This window comes from Microtus pennsylvanicus, chromosome 11 (assembly GCF_037038515.1).
Source record: "Microtus pennsylvanicus isolate mMicPen1 chromosome 11, mMicPen1.hap1, whole genome shotgun sequence".
Classification (NCBI taxonomy): Eukaryota; Metazoa; Chordata; class Mammalia; order Rodentia; family Cricetidae; genus Microtus; species Microtus pennsylvanicus.
The window spans coordinates 9,738,683-9,758,518 of NC_134589.1; the positions used below are offsets into that span (position 1 = coordinate 9,738,683).

The window sequence follows — 19,836 nt, forward strand, 5'->3', positions numbered from 1 at the left end:
TGTGTCCTTTGTTTGCTTGCTTCTTTGTTAAGACGGTTTTCTCTGTAGCCCTGGCTGTCCTGGAACTCACTATGTAGACCAGGCTGGCCTCGAACTCACAATCTGCCTGCTTCTGCCTCCAGAGTGCAGCCACCTCTGGGCTTCTCAAGGTGTGTTATAAAAACCTCCAAAGTAAGCTGTTGACTGAACAGAAGTGGTGGAGAGGCCCGGATGTGGCGCTCCGTAGTGGAGGATTTGCCTGGAATCCACAGGGCTCTCCCTGGATTCCACCCCCAGGATGGGGGAAATGAATCCACAAAGATCTGTGAGCTGAGCTCCACTTGTGGGAAAGCTGCCTTGGAGGCCGATGACAGGGCTTGAGAGCACTGGCGGCTCTTCTAGGGAAGGCTGTTTGATTTCTATCGCCTACGAGTCTAATTCTGTTCCCTAACTCCACAGGGGTGCACAGGCTTTACCCCGGTTCAAGGTATATACTCCTAGCATATGTACTTTTTAGTAAATTGTATTTCACAATAGAAAAGAATGAAACTCCCGGCTGTCCCCTGCAGGCTTCCGTAGCCATGGTCCCAGCCTTTTGGAAGACCCCCCAGGTAGACTCGCTTCACTCTGCCCCTCTTGACAGAGTGGACTGAAGTAGAGCCTGGGCTCCTCTGTCTGACCTGGTGTCAGGCTGACTTGCCTGGCAAGGAATCCAGGCGCCGTTGCCCTGTCCACGGCCTTTGTCCACAGCTGCCGCGTCTCCTCTTTCCACGGCCCCACTCCATTGTTGACCAAGGGGGTCAGGACCCGCTGCCTCCTGCATTATTGATACTGCTGCCTAAGAGGGGAGACTCCAGACAGATTGAGCCCATAACCTGGCTGGAGCAGACAGTGTCCAGCCACCGAGACCTCAGGGCAGTTAGATTAAAAAGCAAAAGGAGCAAGGAAGGCAGTCATGGGCGGAAGCAAGGGCAAAGCGCCCCAGCGCAGGGCTCGACCCGGGAGGCCAGCCTCAGCGGAGCAGGAGTCAGGGTCTGCCAGCGCTGACGGCGCCCCCAGCCACAGTCGCAGACCTGCCCGCGGCAAAGCCCACAAGACCAGGCCCACTAAGGAGCCCGATGCCACCTCTGGAGGCCGCAGGAAGCCCACCGAAGAGGAGAGCCACCGCTGCAGAAATGCAGGGAGTGGGACATCACTGGAGACCCAGGAGAGGGAGGGCAGCTCGCAGCCTCGGGGCCACAGGTCCACAGGGAGCCGTGAGCCCAGGCACAGTAGTGGGGAGCTCCTCGAGGAACAGAGACACCTCGAAGAAGAATGGATGCTCAAGCGCGGCCGACGCAGGAAAGGAAAGGAGCGGGGGCCTTCGGTTCTGCGAGGCGGTGGAGAGACTCCTGGCAGGGATGGGGACACATCGGGCGGCGATGGTGGCAGCTCATGCCTGGACAGTGAACACCAAGAGGCCCTGGACAGTGGTGGGGCCTCGGAGCGGCCAATCAAGACTGAGCCTTCTGACAAGAGCACAGAAGGCACCCTTATCAGAAGACCGGAGTCAATGGACAACAACCATCAGGGCAATGATGGACAGGCCTTGGAGCTCCCTAGCAGGGAAGGGCCGTCGGGGACAGGGTCTCAGGGAACAAGTGATGATTCCCGGACAGATACAGACTCAAGTCCAGGGTGGCCCGGGCACAGACGTCGCCCGCAGAAGACCCCAGGAACCTCAAGCCGCATCCCTGAGTCCCAGGAGACAGAGCTGAGCAGGGAAGCCGCAGCCTCCAGCTCCCTCGAAAGCAGCTGTGCAAGCGCCCCCAGGGGTTCTCAGGGTCCTCGGGACTCCAAAGCGAACGCAGACACCAGTGACGTCGAGGCCCAGCCAAAGGCTGAGCTGCAGGACACTGAGCCTGAGACAGAGGAGCCCCCCAGGGCTCAGCGCCTCCAGGTCGGAGAGGTGACAGGGAAGGTGCAAGTGGTTGTGAGCGAGAGAGACACGGGAGCCAGAGAAGGAGCAGGTTCAGGGGACCGACGATCCCGGGACCCGGCGCCGCTGGCTGCACTCGTGGTGCTCCGCAAGCTGCGCGCGAGGGCCCCGACTGGCGCGTCTCCCCAGCTCGCGGGTGGCCTCCACGTGGGCCTCAAGGCACAGCTGCAGCGTGTGGCGCGGGCCCTGGGCTTCCTGCGCTGGCTGCGACAGCGGCTGGAGCAACGTCGGGGTGAGGAGCGCAGGGCGAGCCCTCAGGAGCAGGAGGAGCGCGGCCGCGAGAGGGCGCTCGAGGCGCGGGGCGGGGCGCCTGGGCTACCGCGCTGGCGGGCCATAAGCCTGGCCTGCCGGGCGGTGCTCCGGGGACCGTCGCTGGCGCCCCCTGGCGGCAGTCTGAGTCCTCCGCAGGCGCTGACTAGCTCAGGCTCAGCCGGTGCTTCCGTCGTCGAGGATGCAGCTTCAGATCCAAAGTTCGCAGTGGTCTTCCCCCGGGTCCACAGTGCGGAGAAGTCATGCAGCAGCAGCTCAGGAGCATCCACGGACGCCCCCTCTGGGGAAGGCCACGTTTCGTCTCCTGCAGGGCCTACAGAATGCAAGGAGGAGCAAGGGGCTAGTGAAGAAGGGGTTGTCAGGTCCGGCCAGGCTCCCTCCTTTGCTCCGTCTTCCCCCAGTGGGACCCCACCGGATGAGAACCAGAGCGAAGCAGAGCCAGAGACCTTGGAAGTGGAGACTCGGGTGCACTGGGCACAGGGCTCTACTCCCTGCGTAGACCCTGAGCTTGGGTCTGATTCTCTGCTGCCTCAACTTACCTTGGAGACTCGCCTAAGGCATAACAGCCCCGGCAGGTCCCCAAGAGAGCGGTGGGAGCCAGAGGATGATTCTGAGGCAGCACTGGAAAGGGACCTGGAGCTGAGCCTCCGGAAGGACCTAGAGATGCTACACTTCCCGGGTGCTAAGGCCACGAGTCTCCCAGAGGGCCTGGAAGACATTGAGGACCTCGCTCGGCTGCGGTGAGGGGCACAACGCCAAATCGACCTCTCCTGGCTAATAATGCCTCGTACTCCATCCCGCCCTTGAACCTTTGAAAATCGTATGCACTTGATTACTGAGTCAACAAGGGACTTTTACCTCATAGAAAGACAGATTCTGGGTGAAAGGTGCCCCTTCCAAAGCTCCCACATACCCCAGCTTACTACGGATTGAACCTAGGGTCCCGTGCATTTGGTTCTGATCTATATAACCCCAGCCTTTTTTTTTTTAAATTTCATTTTACATTCCAACCACAATTCTCCGCCATCCCTCCTCCTCTTAATGTCTTGCTGCTCACCACTCCCACCCACCCCACCCCTCATGCTCCCGCCCTGTTTATCTTTGTTAAAGACTCATCAAACTGTCCAGGCAGGAGTTCAACTTTTGATGCTCTGGCCACTGGGACAGGCAAGGGACTTCCTTTCCAGGCTGGCCCAGAGACCACCTCTCTTGGTCAGCAGCCCCCAACCCCCACCCCCAGGGAATGATAGGAACTGAAGCCCCCGGCTGGATGTTTGCACAGGTCCCCTAAAGCTAAGTAGCAGAGCTAGCCCAGGAGTGAGTCCCAGCAACTTACCCCTGGCCCTGCTGTCCCCACAGGCTGGTGTGTGACAGCTCTGTGCTACTCTGCCTTAAGAAGAGGTTCCACCTGGGCCGCATCTATGTAAGGGGACCCCAGAGAAAGGACCCGGCTGAAGTCCCTTTCCTCTGTGAGCAGGAAGTCCCTGGTGTCCCTGGGGCTTCTTTTCATCCCTTGACTGAGCGTAAAATCAGCTCTACCTGGGGTCCCAGAAGACATGCATGAGAGACTGGTCTGGGGTGCATCAGAGTCCCCTATTTGTATCCCCTCTTCCCTGCCTCTGCTTTCTTTACCAGACTTTTGGGGGGCCCCTCCTGCTTGCACTGAACCCCCACCAGCCACTGCCTCTCTTCTCACCTGAGGTCTCGACCAGCTACCATCCCAGGAAGGCCCCGAACACCACACCGTAAGTAACTTTGCCCCTGGGCTTAACTCCCCGTTTGTATGTCTTACTGAGTGAGTTCCAGGGCACATCGCCTGTTCCTCGGAGCCCAGACAACCCTCTCTGGCGCCTTCTCATCCCTTTGCTGTCCTCCCACCCCCGCCAGGCACATCTTCGCTGTTGGGGCAGCAGCCTATAGCCTGTCTCAGAGCCCTGGACAGGACCCTTGCATCCTGCTGGGGTGAGTCATGACCGCCTTGCCTGCCGGAACCCACACACCCTCCTAGCTATGCACTGCTGGGCACCACTTCAGGACCACCTCCTGGGGACTGTCCCGAGGCCACCCTGAGTGACCTTGTGCAGCACTTCTCTTCCCCTTCTCCGTGGAATCACTTCCTTTACGCTCTTCCCGGCTGATTTGGGCAATCCTACGTGCTCCCTCCCATCCTTAGCTCCTCCCCTCCTTCAGGGGCTACAGTGGCTCTGGGAAGACAGAAGCTGCCAAGAGGATTGTGGAGTTTCTAAGCAGCCTGGGGCAGAAGCAGATGGAATTGGGAGAGGCTCAGGTGAGGTCTGGCTGGAAGCTACAGGTCACCTCTCAGGCCATTCCTCCAAGCCTGGCTTCTCAGGGGTCAGCCCCAAGATTTCCCTGACGCAGGGGAGCAGGGTTGGGTCTTTTTAACTTATTTATTGTTTTTGGTGGTGGTGGTAGCTTTTTGGTTTGTTTCTTTGCCTTTGGTTTTTTTCAAGATATGGTTTCTCTGTGTAGCCCTGGCTGACCTGGACCTCGATCTCTAGACCAGGCTGGCATCGAACTCAGAGTTTCGCCTGCTTCTACCCTACTGAGTGCTGGAATTAAAGACATGAGCCACCATGCCTGACTGTTTAAAAAAAAAAATAGGGTCTCAGGTAGCCCAGGATGGCCTCGAATTTCCTAGGTAGCTGAGAATGACCTTGAATTTCTGAGTCTCCTGCCTGCACCTCTTGAGTGCTAGGGTTAAGGGTGTGCACCCATCACCCAGTTTTCCATGGGGCTGGGACCAAGCCTGAGCCTTGTGGATGTCATAGAGCACTCTACAAGTTGAACTACACCCCCAGCTCTTTTAATTTAAGGGAGAGGGAGCAGATTCTGATAGGACTGACCCCACATAGGCCCACACAGCCAGCAGTATCAAGAACCCTCAGTAGTAGGTGCTATGGCCATTTTAGGTACCCATGAGTGTTCTAACCCTCATACAGCTGGAGGACATACTGCCCGTGCTCAGCAGCTTCGGCCATGCCAAGACCATCCTCAACGCCAACGCCAGCCGCTTTGGCCAGGAGTTCTGCCTCTGCCTGCAGCAGTGAGTGACGGAGGCCCAGTGGGCACAGCGACACCTGCCATGGGTTATTCCTCTTGGGCGCTGGGATACTGCCTTTGGTCTCAGCCCCTGGAAAGTGCCCCTGGGCGTGCCTACCCTGTCTTTTACCCACAGGGGAGTCACGGTAGGCGCCTCTGTGTTCCACTATCTGCTTGAGACCTCCAGAGTGGTGTTTCAGGTAAGGACCTGCCTGCCTCCTGCCCACTCTTCCCCAGTTCTGAAAGTTGGAAGGCAGAGGAGCCACAGCCCCCAAGTCCTGCCCCACCCCCAAGCCAGTTTCTCTCCCCAAGGCCCAGGCTGAACGAAGCTTCCATGTTTTTTATGAGCTGCTGGCAGGGTTGGACGCCGAGGATCGTGAGAAGCTCTCTCTGCAGGGACCTGAGGCCTACTACTACCTCAATCAGGTAGGGCTGAGGCTCTCATGGATGTGCACCCAGGGTTCTCAGGATGCTGTGGGGATCCCAGGAGCTGCCCCACCACAAGCCTGCTGTGCTCTGCAGGGCCGAGCCTGCAGGCTCCAGGACAAAGAGGATGCTCAGGACTTCAAAGGGCTGCTGAAGGCCCTGCGGGTGCTGGGCTTGTGTGCAGAGGAGCTAACTGAAGTCTGGGCTGTGCTGGCCACCATCCTGCACCTGGGAAACATCTGCTTCTCTTCCTCAGAGGTGGGCTCCCCTGTGATGGGACCGGTGAGCACACAGGATGGGCAGTGGTGGGCGGTGACGATGCCAAGTCACTGTGTGTGGAAAATCATAGAACTCTGGGCTGCTTCTGGAAGCAGGCAGATCCCTATGGTTTAGACAAGAAAAGTGAGCCCAGGCCCTTCTGCACTCCTCGGCTGTCACCCTTAGGAACCCCTGGAGTCAACCAAGAAGCCATTGCCTGGTGATGTCCATGAAGATCCCTTGACACTTTGTAAAAGAAACTTGATACTCATGTCAACGCTGTGTCCTAAGGGGTATTATTTTCCCTCTAGTGATAAGGCAGCAGAGGGTCAGAAAGAGAAGGGACTGGGCGGAATTGCCAGCCACTAAAAGAGACAGTCCAGGCTCCCACTGAGGCCTTCAGCCCCAGAGTCTGGCTCACTGCAGTCCAGAGCGCCTCCTATGCTGTTGGCCCTTTATTTTGAGACAGAGTTTTACTCTGTAGCCCAGGCTGGCATCAAATGTATAGAGATCCCCCTGCCCCGGCCTCCCAAGTGCTGAGATTAACAGTGTGCACCACCACAGAAAGCTGCTGTTGGCCCTTGGAGGAACGGGCAGCTGGCTGGGTAAAGCAAGGCTATGCCATCACACAAGCAAAGCTCTTTCTGTCCCCCTCTGTCCAGCGGGAGTCCCAAGAGGTGGCTGCTGTGTCCAGCTGGGCTGAGATTCACTTGGCAGCCCGGCTCCTACAGGTGCCACCAGAGTGCCTAGAGGGGGCTGTCACCAAGAGGGTCACGGTGAGCCCAAAGGGTGCTGGGAAGGTGGGAGGAGCAACTGGAAGCACCTGTGGGTATGATCCTAACTTCCTGAGCGTTTCTCTGGTCTCCAGGACACGCCTTATGGCCGGGTCTCCAGATCTCTGCCGGTGGAAAGTGCTATCGATGCCAGGTAACCTGGGGACCAGAGACCTGGCTAGGTGCAGCGCTCTGCTGGGCGAGGCTCACTTATGGTATCTGCAGGGATGCCCTAGCCAAGACCCTGTACTCAAGGCTCTTCAGCTGGCTTCTGAAGCAGATCAACATGCGGCTGGCTCCACCAAGGGAGGCAGCCGGTGTGGGCACCATCACTGTCGTGGACGTCTATGGCTTTGAGGTCACCCTTTGGAAGGGGGAGGGGCAGGGCAGGTGCTACCCATCTCATTCCAGCTCCTCCCTGGAGGGCTCTAGCGGGCCCAAGGTTTTGCCTTTTACCCTTTTCCCCCTTGTTAGAAACCTTTAGATTACACTCCTAAAGCTAGCTGCCAAGGTCAATTCCTTTATTAAGTCACTTCCTCCTCCTGAGGCTGATTACCAAGGTCCAGCAATCAAAGTATTTAAGTCCAGCAATCAAGAGCCCCCCTTTTGGCTCTCCTAATAAGCATGCCCAATCAAAAGAAACCAACTCATCCTAACAGGGTTTCTGCTTTAACTTTTATAAATTGCCATTTGCCTGTGGGCCATGTCTGTCCCCTCTCTATCCAGAGGTAGTCCTCTGTCCCTCCCTCCACTCCCTTGTTCCTTTCCCTTCTCCCCTGTCCTCTATCTCTGGTCCTTGTCTCTTATTCCTGTCCTTTGACCCTCTGGGGCAAATAAACCTCCTTGGTGCTGAAACTTAAGTGTCTCCTGCTGATCCTGGCCCTTTTCCTGTCCTACACCACGTTTGCCTGTCTGAACTATGACTTTGCTTGCTCCTTCTGGGGCTACTGAGTGGAATCCTTGCTTGTCCCTGGGTGGGGATGAGGAGGCACCAGGTTGGAAAGGGAACAAGTCCTGCCTCTTGGATCTTTAGAGTCTGGTCGAGGCTGGCAGGGAATCTTGGGGCTCTCAGTCGGTCCACTTACTCTGTGTGCATCTTCCTGGGAGGAATATGGCCTCATCACATCTGCCTTTCCCAGCTGGGTTCCCTCTGGGAGGGGCTGGAGCCCACCGCAAGCCACAGTGCCCTCTGCCTTGTCCTGCCCCCCCTTGCTGGCTGTGCAGCTACTTAACCCTTCAGAGGTCAGTGTCCCCAAACCATAAAGTAGGCCATCTTAGCTCTCTACAGTTAGAGTTCTGCCCTTCTCTGTCTTGTTCTGGAGACGCTTCTGGAGAGTTCTCTCCTGCATGGCCACCTTAGGCTGGGCCTGTCTACGACCTAACCTCATACATAGCAAGGAAGGAAGAAGTAAACCCTCTCCAGTCTTCCAGAACTGCCACAGCTGTGTGCCTTTTCCTTAAGAGTCACCTCTTTGTGGGGAAGGGCCAGCAATAATGGGGCTTAGAGAAAGGAGCCAAGCCACCCCCAGTTCCTGGATGGTCATTGTTCGCTGGCTTGTGTGTCCTGCTTGCCTTGAGCCCTGTGTGCTGAGGTTGGGGAGAGCAGGGGAGGAAGGCAGGAAGTCTTCCTGGAGGTGGCAGCCAGGGGGACCTACCTGTGAGGCTATGGAATTCTGAGGGCCACCCAGATAGGTAATAGGAAGACACGCCCTCCAGACCCTCTCAAAGATGGCTACAGCACTCCTGAGGCAGAGGGCAGGAGTGTGGAGAGCTGGAGGGACTGACAGACAGTTGGGGCGGGTCTAAGGTAGCGCACAGGCTGCACTTGTCCCCGTTGGTCACAGTCTTAGCTCCGGGGCACCACTCCTGCTAGAGCCCTGGACTCCGGAGAGAAGGGAAAGGCAGCCCCACTTGCCCGGCCCCCACCTCCTACGCAGCAGATCCTCCTTCACTTGGCCCAGGCACTGCGGGTGAACGGCTTGGAGCAGCTGTGCAGCAACCTGGCCAGCGAGCGCCTGCAGCTCTTCTCCAGCCAGAAGCTGCTGGCCCAGGAGGAGGTAGGGAGGTGGGCATAGACGTGGCAGGTGATGGAGCACACTGCTCAGCAGAGGCCAAAGCAGTGCATGGAAAATCCCTTTCTGTAGTGGGTGGGAAGGGTCCGTCCTTCTTAACCTCTGTTTACATATGTAAGAGGAGGGGGATCTCAGTGACCTCTCTCTGCCCCCACAAATGTGGGCTTCTAGTTATCAAATACTGGTTGTTTCCAGGAGGAATGCCAGCGGGAGATGCTGAGCTGGGTGCCCATAACCCAGCCTCCGAGGGAGTCTTGCCTGGACCTCCTGGTGGGCCAGCCCCATAGTCTTCTGAACATACTGGATGCCCAGACATGGCTATCGCAGGTACCTCAGCCATCAGTGATGCTTAGCGTCAGGGATAAGGAATGGGGGCCCTAAGCAGCCAGGATGAAAACAGCAGGGCCTCCTGGGAGACAAGTTATAGGGGCCAGAGACCCAGCCTTCCTTCACAGCCCAGGGAAGACACATTCAAGAGGGAAAGCCCTGGGCTCCCACCAAGTGTTTAAAAAAAAAAACAACTTTTAATTTTAAGTGTATGAATATTTTTGTTTTTGTTTGTTTGTTTTTTCAAGACAGGGTTTCTCTGTATAGTCTTGGCTGTCCTGGAACTCACTCTATAGACCAGGCTGGCCTTGAACTCAGAGATCTGCCTGCCTCTGCCTCCTGAGAGTGCTGGGATTAAAGGTGTGTGCCACCACCACACCTGGTGTGTATGAATGTTTTATCTTGTCTGAGAGAGAGAGAGAGAGAGAGAGAGAGAGAGAGAGGGAGGGAGGGAGGGAGGGAGGGAGGGAGGGAGGGAGAGAGAGAGAGAGAGAGAGAGAGAGAGAGAGAGAGAGAGAGAGAGGGCTGGAGAGATGGTTCAGAGGTTAAGAGCATTGCCCGCTCTTCCAAAGGTCCTAAGTTCAATTCCCAGCAACCACATGATGGCTCACAACCATCAGTAATGAGGTCCAGTGCCCTCTTCTGGCCTTCAGGCATACACATAGACAGAATATTGTATACATAATAAATAAATAGAGAGAGAGGGCCACATGTATGCCTAGAACCATGGAATCAGAAGAGGGTGTTGGATCCCCTGGAACTGGAGTTAAGATGATTGTGAGCTGCTATGTGGGTGCTGGGAGCAGAACCTGGAACCTCTGAAGAGCAGCAGATGCCCGTAGCCATCTCTTTAGCCCTTAGTTTTGTTTTTGAGATAAGAAGCCATGTATAGAGTGTAGGCTGATCTTGAATTCCTGATCCTTAGGCTTCCACATCCCAAATACTGGGGTTATAGACATGCATCACCAACAGCCAGTTACAAATGCTTCTTGGCTTAGTAACCACTGGGTTACTCACCACTGACTACCGAGTGTAACTACTCCCTGTTACACATCCGCCCCTGTATTTGAACTCCTCGAGGGAGCAGACACACTTAACTGCACTCAGTGACATACCCCTCCTCTAGGCTAGACTGAGCAGCAGGTGGGCTGGGCCTGTCTGAGGGCTCCGATTCTATTGGTGGTTCACTGGCATCGAAGGAAGAAGGTACAGATTTGTGTGTAGGGACCACTCTAAGGGCAAAGGTCACGTGGAAGCTGGGAATTGAACCAGGTTCTCTGGCAGAGCAGCCAGTGCTCTTAGCCCCTGAGCAGAGCCATCTCGCCAGCCCTCAGATTCTATGACGTAACCTGTAAGGACTTGCTGAGAAGCTGTTGTTGTGGGATCTACCTGGAATGGTTTTGATATCTGTGTCAAAGCCTCCAACTGTTTTCTTCTAAGTCCTTCAGACTTTCTCAGAAACATCACATCTAGGGCTGGTGGAGGTGGCTCCTGGGCCTGAGATGACCCTGACTTCCTCAAGTAGTTCTTGGTTGTTCCAAATGTAAACTCATCAAGGAAGAGAGCACGTGTTTTTCTTTTCTTTTCTTTTCTCTTCTTTTCTTTTTCCTTCTTTTAGTTTTTCAAGACAGGGTTTCTCAGTAGCTATTGGAGCCTGTCCTGGAACTCACTCTGTAGACCAGGCTGGTCTCGAACTCACAGAGATCCGCCTGCCTCTGCCTCCCAAGTGTTGGGATTTAAGGCGTGCACCACCACTGCCCAGCCGAGTGCATGTTTTATAGGGGCTCCACTACAGACTTACTGACTTCCTGTCTGAGGAAGAGATTTGGGGAGCCCAGTCTCCCTGTGTCTAAGGGGTGTGGTTCTGGGGTCTCCGGGAGCGATCAAGTTCCAGGCGGGAACAGCAAGTATGTCCAAAGTCTGATGACAGTGTGACTCCGTCCTTACCAGGCCACAGACCACACCTTCCTCCAGAAGTGCCACTATCACCATGGTGACCACCCAAGCTATGCCAAACCTCAGCTGCCCCTGCCCATCTTCACCGTGCGACACTATGCTGGGACCGTCACCTACCAGGTATCTGTTCTTGGGCACAGATTCCAGGGTGAATCAGTAAGGCCATGTCACCTTAGTGCCTGCCCCTCCCTAGTTGAGTCACCCCCCAGGTGACAGTGTCAGAGAGGTTCCTTCCAAGATGTGACAGCGTGACTCCACCTGAGCCTCAGCTCACACCCAGTCCTGAGCATTAATTATTTTTCATCGGTCCTCAACAAGGGGTGGGGCCTTGTCAGCCCCTCCCAGGCACGGTGGCTATTTTTGTATATGTTTATTTGTTTTCATTGTATGTATGTGTGGGGGGGGTTGAATATGTCACAGCACATGCGTGGAAATCAGAAGGCAACTTTTGGGAGTTGGTTCTCTCCTTCCACAGTGTGAATACCTGGGGTTGAACTTGGGTCTTGGACTCTGGCTGCAGGCATCTTACTGGCCCAACTTGTTTGTTTTTGTTTTTGGAGACAGGGTTTCTCTGTAGCTTTGGAGCCTGTCCTGGAACTAGCTCTTGTAGACTAGGCTGGCCTCGAACTCAGAGCTCTGCCTGCCTCTGCCTCCCGAGTGCTGGGATTAAAGGCTTGTGCCACCACCGCCTGGCTCTGGCCCAGCTTGTCATATAGTTCTCTCTCTCTCTCTCTCTCTCTCTCTCTCTCTCTCTCTCTCTCTCTCTTTCTCTCTCTCTTGATTTTTCGAGACAGGGTTTCTCTGGGTAGCCTCAGCCATCCTGGATTTCGCTCTGTAGACCAGACAGGCCTCCAACTCACAGAGATCTCCCAAGTGCTAGGATTAAGGCCTGTATCATAACCACCCAACCACAGATTGATCTCTGAACCACTGAGCCATGTCTCCTGTCCTGATGTGGGAAGGCCTTCTGTATATATATTGCTCTTATTGGTTAATGGATAAAGCTATTTTGGCCTATGGCAGGGCAGAATATAGACAGGCTGGAAGAGATATGTAGAGAGAGTAGGTAGAATCAAGGAGACGCCATGTAGCTGCTGAACCTTACCAGTAGGCCATAGCCTCGTGGTGATACACAGATTAATAGAAATGGGTTAATTCAAGATGTAAGAGCTAGCTAGAGATATTCCTGAGTCATTGGCCAAGCAGTGTTGTAATTAATACAGTTTCTGTGTGATTATTCAGGTCTGAACGGCTGGGAAACAGTCTCTGTTTAGACTGTCCCTTACCCCCCCACACACACTTTTATTTTTTAATTTTTACTTTGTGTATGAGTATTTTGCCTACATGTGTCTGTGAACCATAGATGTTCCTGGTGCCCTCGCTGGTCATAAGAGGGCATCAGATTGTCTTGGGCTGGAGTTACAATTGGTTGTGAGCTGCTATGTGGGTGTGGGCGTTGAACCTCAGTACTTTGGAGGAGCAGCCAGTGCTCTCAATCACTGAGCCATCTCTCCAGTCCCGCTATTCTGAGTTTTATGTGGGGAAGAAATACATGAGCGTAAGCAAGAGAGTACTGAGGAGGCAGGGAATGAAGAGGTAGGAAAACTGTCCTGCGGCATGTGACCTGGAAGAGAACAGCTTTGCTAAACATGGGCCCGTGTTTCCTGGGATGAACCAGAAAGGCCAGCCGCCCAGACTATGCGAAGCTGAGAAGGCCTGCCTGTTTCTAGGCGTGGCGCACAAGCAGCCGCCTGTAAGGCGGCCCAGCTGCCTCCTATCCTGAAGGCCCTCCCACCTCCTCCTCTCTTGCAGGTGCACAAGTTCATAAACAGAAACAGGGACCACCTGGACTCTGCCATGGTGGAGATGCTTGGACAGAGCCAGCTGAAGGTGACTTGGCGTTCCTTTCAGGGGCTCACATAGCTTACCCCCACGCATCAAGCCTTGAGGGGCTAGTCCCCAACACCGTGGCACCCTGGATGGAGGAATGAGCATGCGGGGGTCGAGTGTTGAGGGTGCCTGTCCTGGCTCCCCAGGGGCTGTGTGCTGGGTGGATAGGCTCAGGATGGAGACAGCTTAGACTCATTTCACCCCACAGCTTGTGGGCAGCCTGTTCCAGGAAGCAGAACCAGAGGAAGAGAGAGAGCAGAGCAAACCCACTCTGGCCTCTCGATTCCAGCAGTCCTTGGGGGACCTGCTAGCCCGGCTAGGCAGGTGAGAGCTGCGCTCTTCCGCCGGACCCCAGAGAGGTGGTGGCCGGGGGTCTGGTCTGTGACCACCCCCCTTCCACTCTTCAGGAGCCGCGTCTATATCATCCATTGTCTCAAGCCCACCCCTGGAAAGGTGAGCTCCCTTCCCCAGCCTCACCCCGGCCTCCTCTCCTCAGGCCTCCCTTCCTCTGAGACCCTGTCAGCCCTAATACCCTGACTCCAGCTCTCCTTGGCTGTGTCCCTGGCTTCTAGCTCCCTGGCATCTTTGATGTGGGACATGTGGCAGAGCAGCTGTGCCAGACTGGCATCCTGGAGATCATAGGCACCCGAAGTGCCCACTTCCCCGTGCGAGTGCCCTTCCGGCTCTTCCTGGCCAGGTAGGATTCTATGGTGAGGAAGCTGAGGGCCTGGGGCCAATGCCTGATGGCGGACAATCCCGGGTATGTAGTCCTGGTAGAGAAGGTATCACGGGCCTGACTTCCAACGTGCTATGCTTCCTTACACACATATACACACACGCGTGCACACACACATGCACATACGTGTGTGTGCGTGCTCTTTTCAGTATACACTGTACCTCCTCCGTGCTAATACCCTGCTGGAGATGACTGGGGCCCTGCCTGCCCTGGGACCATACCGTGTAGCAGGTGGGCACAGCAAGTGTCATGGAGTCATGAAGGAGTCGGTGAGGTAAGGAAAGACAGTTAACAGAGCTTTTCAGATGGAGAAGGGATGGCAGGTGCGGGGGCAGCCATGGGGATCCGAGAGGTCATGCAGTGCGGAGAGGGTGGGACGGCCTTTGATGGAGAGCTCACAGGCGTCTAGGAACGCTGGTGGCTCTTCGTGGTGTCCACTGTTTGGCCTTGGCCTGGACCCGCCCCTCGTTCACCTCTGAGGCTCCACCTCAGGGTTCTAACCACCCTCTTTACCTAAGACTGTCTTAGTGTGGGGACGGTCTGGCCGAAGGGTGGAGCCTGAAGCAGGAAGTAGATGACCGGTGTGTGCCTGTCGGTCCCTGAGCTAGAGTCTGAGTGAGAGTGACAGGTGATAGGTGAGAAGCTTCCGTCCTTGCCCTGGGACACTTGCCAAGTCAGTAATTGTCACCTGTTCCAGGAAGTTCTGCTAGGGGATCATTGTCTTCCCAGTATTGGCCAGGTCTACTGATGAGATTCTGTACCTGCAACCCTGCCCTCTGCAGTCAGGCCTTGAGCCCCACTGGGGCACCGTGGCAGGCAGGTACCCTGGAGAGACAGAAGCCACAGGGTCACATCCCATTGCCCCTCCAGCCCTGTCTGGCCTCGTGGCCACCATCTCTTCTGCTTGACAACTTGTTCATTCCCCGGAGCAGAGGTCTGTCCTCCCAGTTCTTTGCCCGGAGTCAGCACATTGCCTGGCTATAATGGGGCGTGTGTGTGTACCATGTGCCTGCAGCTACGTGCACAGGCCAGGTTGGATCCCCTGGAACTGAAATTACAGGCAACTGTAAACTGACTGTCATGGGTGCTTGAAACCGAGCCTGAGTCCTCTACAGGGGCAGTAAGTGCTCCTGACCACTGATCCATCTGGCTCTGGAAGAGAATCTTTTTTTTTTTTCTTTTTCTTGAAACAGGGTTGCTCTGTGTAGCCCTAGCTGTCCTGGAACTCACTCTACAGACCAGGCTGGCCTCGAACTCATAGAGATCCTCCTGCCTCTGCCTCCCGAGTGCTGGGATTAAAGGTGTGCGCCACCACCACAGGAAGAGAGTCTTTTTTTTTTATTTTTATTTTTTTTAATGTGTACATTTTTTTAAATTTATTTATTTATTAAAGATTTCTGTCTCTTCCCCGCCACCGCCTCCCATTTCCCTCCCCCTCCCCCAATTAAGTCTCCCCCCAGCCCGAAAAGCAATCAGGGTTCCCTGTCCTGTGGGAAGTCCAAGGAACCCCCACCTCCATCCAGGTCTAGTAAGTTGAGCATCCAACCTGCCTAGGCTCCCACAAAGCCAGTGCGTGCAGTAGGATCAGAAACCCATTGCCATTGTTCTTGAGTTCTCAGTAGTCCTCATTGTCCGCTATGTTCAGAGAGTCCGGTTTTATCCCAGGCTTTTCCAGACCCAGGCCAGCTGGCCTTGGTGAGTTCCCAATAGAACATCCCCATTGTCTCAGTGTGTGGGTGCACCCCTCGCGGTCCTGAGTTCCATGCTCGTGCTCTCTCTCCTTCTGCTCCTGATTTGGACCTTGAGATTTCAGTCCTGTGCTCCAGTTTGGGTCTCTGTCTCTGTCTCCTTTCATCGCTTGCTGAAGGTTAATATTCAGGAGGATGCCTATATTTTTTTCTTTGGGTTCTCCTTATTTAGCTTCTCTAGGATCACTAATTATAAGCTCAATGTCCTTGGTTTATGGCTAGAAACCAAATATGAGTGAGTACATCCCATGTTCCTCTTTGGAGAGGTTGTGGAGAAAGGGGTACACTCATCCATTGCTGGTGGGAATGCAAACTTGTGCAACCACTTTGGAAGGCAGTATGGCGGTTTCTCAGGAAATTCGGGATCAACTTACCCTTGGATCCAGCAATACCACTCTTGGGAATATACCCAAGAGAGGCCTTATCATACAACAAAAGTATATGCTCTACAATGTTCATAGCAGCATTGTTTGTGATAGCCAGAACCTGGAAACAACCTAGATGCCCTTCAATGGAAGAATGGATGAAGAAAGTATGGAATTTATACATATTAGAGTACTACTCAGCAATAAAAAACAAGGACTTCATGAATTTTGCATACAAATGGATGGAAATAGAAAACACTATCCTGAGTGAGGTAAGCCAGACCCAAAAAGAGGAAGAGAGTCTTAATGAGATACTGTCCAGGTGACACCTATCTGTAGGGATGTCCTTGTGGAAGACTGTCCTGATTGTTAATTGATGTATGAAGATTTAGCCCGTGGCAGGTGGCACCATTCCCTTGTAAACAGAGACAGCTTGTTTGAATAATCACACAGAAACTATATTAATTACATCACTTTTTGGTCAATGACTCGGGCATATTCCTAGCTAGCTCTTACTTTTTTTTTTTTTTTTGAGACAGGGTTTCTCAGTAGCTTTGGAGCCTCTCCTGGAACACGCTATATAGACCAGGTTGGCCTCGAACTCACAAAGTTCTACTTGCCTCTCCCTCCCTAGTGTCATAGCTCTTACATTTTAAATTAACCCATTTCTATCAATCTATGCATCGCCACGAAGCTGTGGCCTACCTGTAGGTTCTGGTGTCTGCAGCTACAAGGCTTCTCCCTGACTCTGCCTACACTCTCTACATATCTCTGCCAGCCTGGCTATATTCTGCCCTGCCATAGGCCAAAACAGCTTTATCCATTAACCAATAAAAGCAACACATATACAGAAGAACATCCCACATCACTCCCTAGACAGGGAGTTCTGATTGTATACAAGAGGTGAATGCTACCTGAGTCCAAGTGTTCATGGCTCTCTGCTCTTGACTGTGGTTTGGTATGATTAGATGCTTCCAGTTCCTGCCTTGATTCCCTGCACCAGCGAGCTGTGCCCTGGAACTGTAAGCCAAATAAGCCCCCTGTCTCAGCAGCTGCTTCCTCTCAGGGTATTCCCTCACTGCAACAGAAACTAGGACATGGGGTTTCCCAAGTTGTTGATTGATCCAGAAACTGAGTAACTATCAAGGGGTTCAGCTGTCGGCCAAGTGTCTAAACCGGCCTTCGCTCTCTCCACCTCATTTCTGTGCCCTTGGGATAGGTTCCGGGCCCTGGGATCCGGGAGCCAGGAAACTCTCTCTGACCAGGAGAGGTGTGGAACCATCCTCAGCCACGTGCTGGGGGCAGAGTCTCCAGTCTATCATCTCGGAGCCACCCAGGTAAGTGTGGGTGCCCAGAGTAGTAAAGACCCCTGCTGGATTAAACACCGACAGTGGTCCTTCTCAGTGATGGGCAGATAGGGTGGGGCGGGCTGGCAGGCTACCCCGGCACCCTAGATAGATTGCGTAACCATGTGTGGGGAGGCTGAGGCCAGAGGAGACGAGCGGGCATGTGCCTGTCTGTTTCCCCCATACCCCCATCTCCACGCAGCACGCCTCTGCTCACAGGTCCTGCTGCAGGAGCCGGGCTGGCACCAGCTAGAGCAGCTATGGGCTCAGCGACGCTCGCAGGCCCTGCTCACTCTGCACCGTGGACTCCGAGCCTGTATCACCCGCCAGCGCCTCCGCCTCCTGCCCCGAATGCAGGCTCGCGTGCGTGGACTCCAAGCCAGGTGAGGTAACCCTGGAGCCAAGGACCAAAGTGGAGCTTGAGGCTGTAGGGCTCCTCAGGTGCTGCTGCGAGGCCAGCTCTCAGCAGGTCGGGAACTGAAGAGGAGCCGCAGACCACACAGTTCACCGTTTTCTCTGAGGGAGCGAAATTTAATTCCCTGCGGCAGGCGAAAGAGGGGAAAACACACACCTTCGAGATGTCAGGGTGTCTCTTCTGTATCTTTTCCCTTGCCTCTTTCCTGATGTTTTCCTTCTATATCTTTCTTGATTTTTTTCCTTACGGTTTATAAACCCATTTATAAACTGTATATACCGCAAAATCTTTCAGGCAGCATAAAAATTACCTATTTTCCAAGTGAATGAACACCAGTGAAAAACCACATGTTCCCCAATGAGTAAACATTTTATGTTTTAAGGGAGAAAAGCAAGTAATTCCCAAGGACCCACAAACATCCCTGTCTATGCAACTTGTTACAGATTACACAGTGTAAGCTAGCAAGGTATTTTTGTCAGCCACGTCTTTTACTAACAGACTGCATTTTTGCGGTTACAAAGAAAAGATCAATCATTTATCTCAAAAAGTAATCTTATAAAAAAAACTTAAAAGAATCACAGATCGCTGGGTGATGGTGGCGCACGCCTTTAATCCCAGCACTCGGGAAGCAGAGGCAGGCGGATCTCTGTGAGTTTGAGACCAGCCTGGTCTACAGAGCTAGTTCCAGGACAGGCTCCAAAGCCACAGAGAAACCCTGTCTCAAAAAAAAAAACAACAACAAAAAAAGAATCACAGTCTAAACTTTTATATGTATATAAAGAATCACAGATTTAAACTTTTATATGTATATAAAGAATCACAGGGGCTGGAGAGATGGCTCAGTGGTTAAGGGCATTGCCTGCTCTTCCAAAGGTCCTGAGTTCAATTCCCAGCAACCACATGGTGGCTCACAGCCATCTGTAAAGAGGTGTGGCGCCCTCTTCTGGCCTTCAGGCACATACACAGACAGAATATTGTATACATAATAAATAAATAAATATTAAAAAAAAAAAAAGAATCACAGATCTAAACTTTTATATGTACCTATAAAACAGTCAGTTCTACTTGTAGTCTTCAGAGGAGAGACCATGCATCATCAAGTTTTATTTAATCATCTCAGGAAACTGAGGGCAAAAATGGGTACAAGGAATTAATCATCGCCTTTGATCACCAACCCATCTTTAGCAAGAAAGCTACATTAGCTAGATAGCCAGGCTGTTGTTGGTCTTGTTCCCTGACCTCAACGAGGCCCTTGCTCAACTATCAAAAGTGTGACCTCCTAAACTTTAAATTGTTCCCCAAGATTTTCTACCTCAAAGCCATTTTTAAAAAATCCTCCTTCTCCTTTTTCTTCTTCTTCCTCTTCCTCTTTTTTTTTTCCCCCGAGACAGGGTTTCTCTGTGGTTTTGGAGCCTGTCCTGGAAGTAGCTCTTGTAGACCAGGCTGGTCTCAAACTCTCAGTTCTGCCTTCCTCTGCCTCCTGAGTGCTGGGACCGAAGGTGTGCGCCACCAAGCCTGCTTCATGCTGTCTTTGACTAGTGATGCCGAGCATATTCTCGTGTGCTTCCCCCCCATCTGTGGGAATGTCTGTTCTACTCCACTGCCTATTGTTCTTGTTTCACTGGCATTTTGGAAAAATGTATTTTATTTTACGTGTGTTTGCTCAGCATGAGAATGCAGTGTTCTTGGAGGCTGGAAGAGGGTGTCAGACTCCTGGAGCTGCAGTTACAGATGCTTGTGAGCCACCATGTGGGTGCTGGAAACCCAGATCCTCTGCAAGAGCAGCAAGTATTCTCTAGGCTCTTTTTGGTTGGTTTTGAGACAGGGTCTTACTGTGTAGCTCAGGTTGGCCGTGGGCTCACAGCTATCCTCCTGTCTCAGCATCCTGAGCACTGGAACTAGGGAATCCACCACCACACCCAGCTTTCTTACTAGCTATTATTTGGTGTGTGTAAGTGTTGCCTGCATATATGAATATGCACCGTGTGTGCTTGGTGCCCTCAGAGTTATGGGTAGTCGTGAACCATCATGTGGGTGCTGGGAATTGAACTCCAGTCCTCTGCAAAAGCAGCAGGTGCGTTTAACCCTTGAGCCACCTTTCCCCTGTCTCTGTTGGTAAGCTGCAAGGGTGCTCCATATTTTCTGCATATTGGGTGACCACTAAGAATGTGGTTTGGTGACTTTTTATTTATTTGGTACTTTGTCCTTTTACCTTCTTGGCACTGTCCTCTGATACA

At 53.4% G+C, this 19,836-nt stretch overlaps 1 protein-coding gene across 1 annotated transcript in view; it reads left to right on the plus strand.

The window, feature by feature from the left end:
- Positions 1–934: 934 nt before the first annotated feature.
- The window catches only part of Myo15b (myosin XVB), a 34,299-nt gene continuing 15,397 nt past the window's right edge, over positions 935–19,836 (plus strand). The window contains 21 exon segments of the mRNA XM_075990096.1: positions 935–2,967; positions 3,587–3,650; positions 3,863–3,972; positions 4,115–4,189; positions 4,418–4,514; positions 5,188–5,291; positions 5,424–5,567; positions 5,569–5,713; positions 5,810–5,971; positions 6,634–6,747; positions 6,840–6,898; positions 6,970–7,102; positions 8,706–8,801; positions 9,012–9,143; positions 11,094–11,219; positions 12,912–12,989; positions 13,198–13,313; positions 13,397–13,442; positions 13,562–13,686; positions 17,058–17,175; positions 17,404–17,567. Coding sequence (XP_075846211.1) covers positions 935–2,967; positions 3,587–3,650; positions 3,863–3,972; positions 4,115–4,189; positions 4,418–4,514; positions 5,188–5,291; positions 5,424–5,567; positions 5,569–5,713; positions 5,810–5,971; positions 6,634–6,747; positions 6,840–6,898; positions 6,970–7,102; positions 8,706–8,801; positions 9,012–9,143; positions 11,094–11,219; positions 12,912–12,989; positions 13,198–13,313; positions 13,397–13,442; positions 13,562–13,686; positions 17,058–17,175; positions 17,404–17,567 — 4,241 coding nt within the window.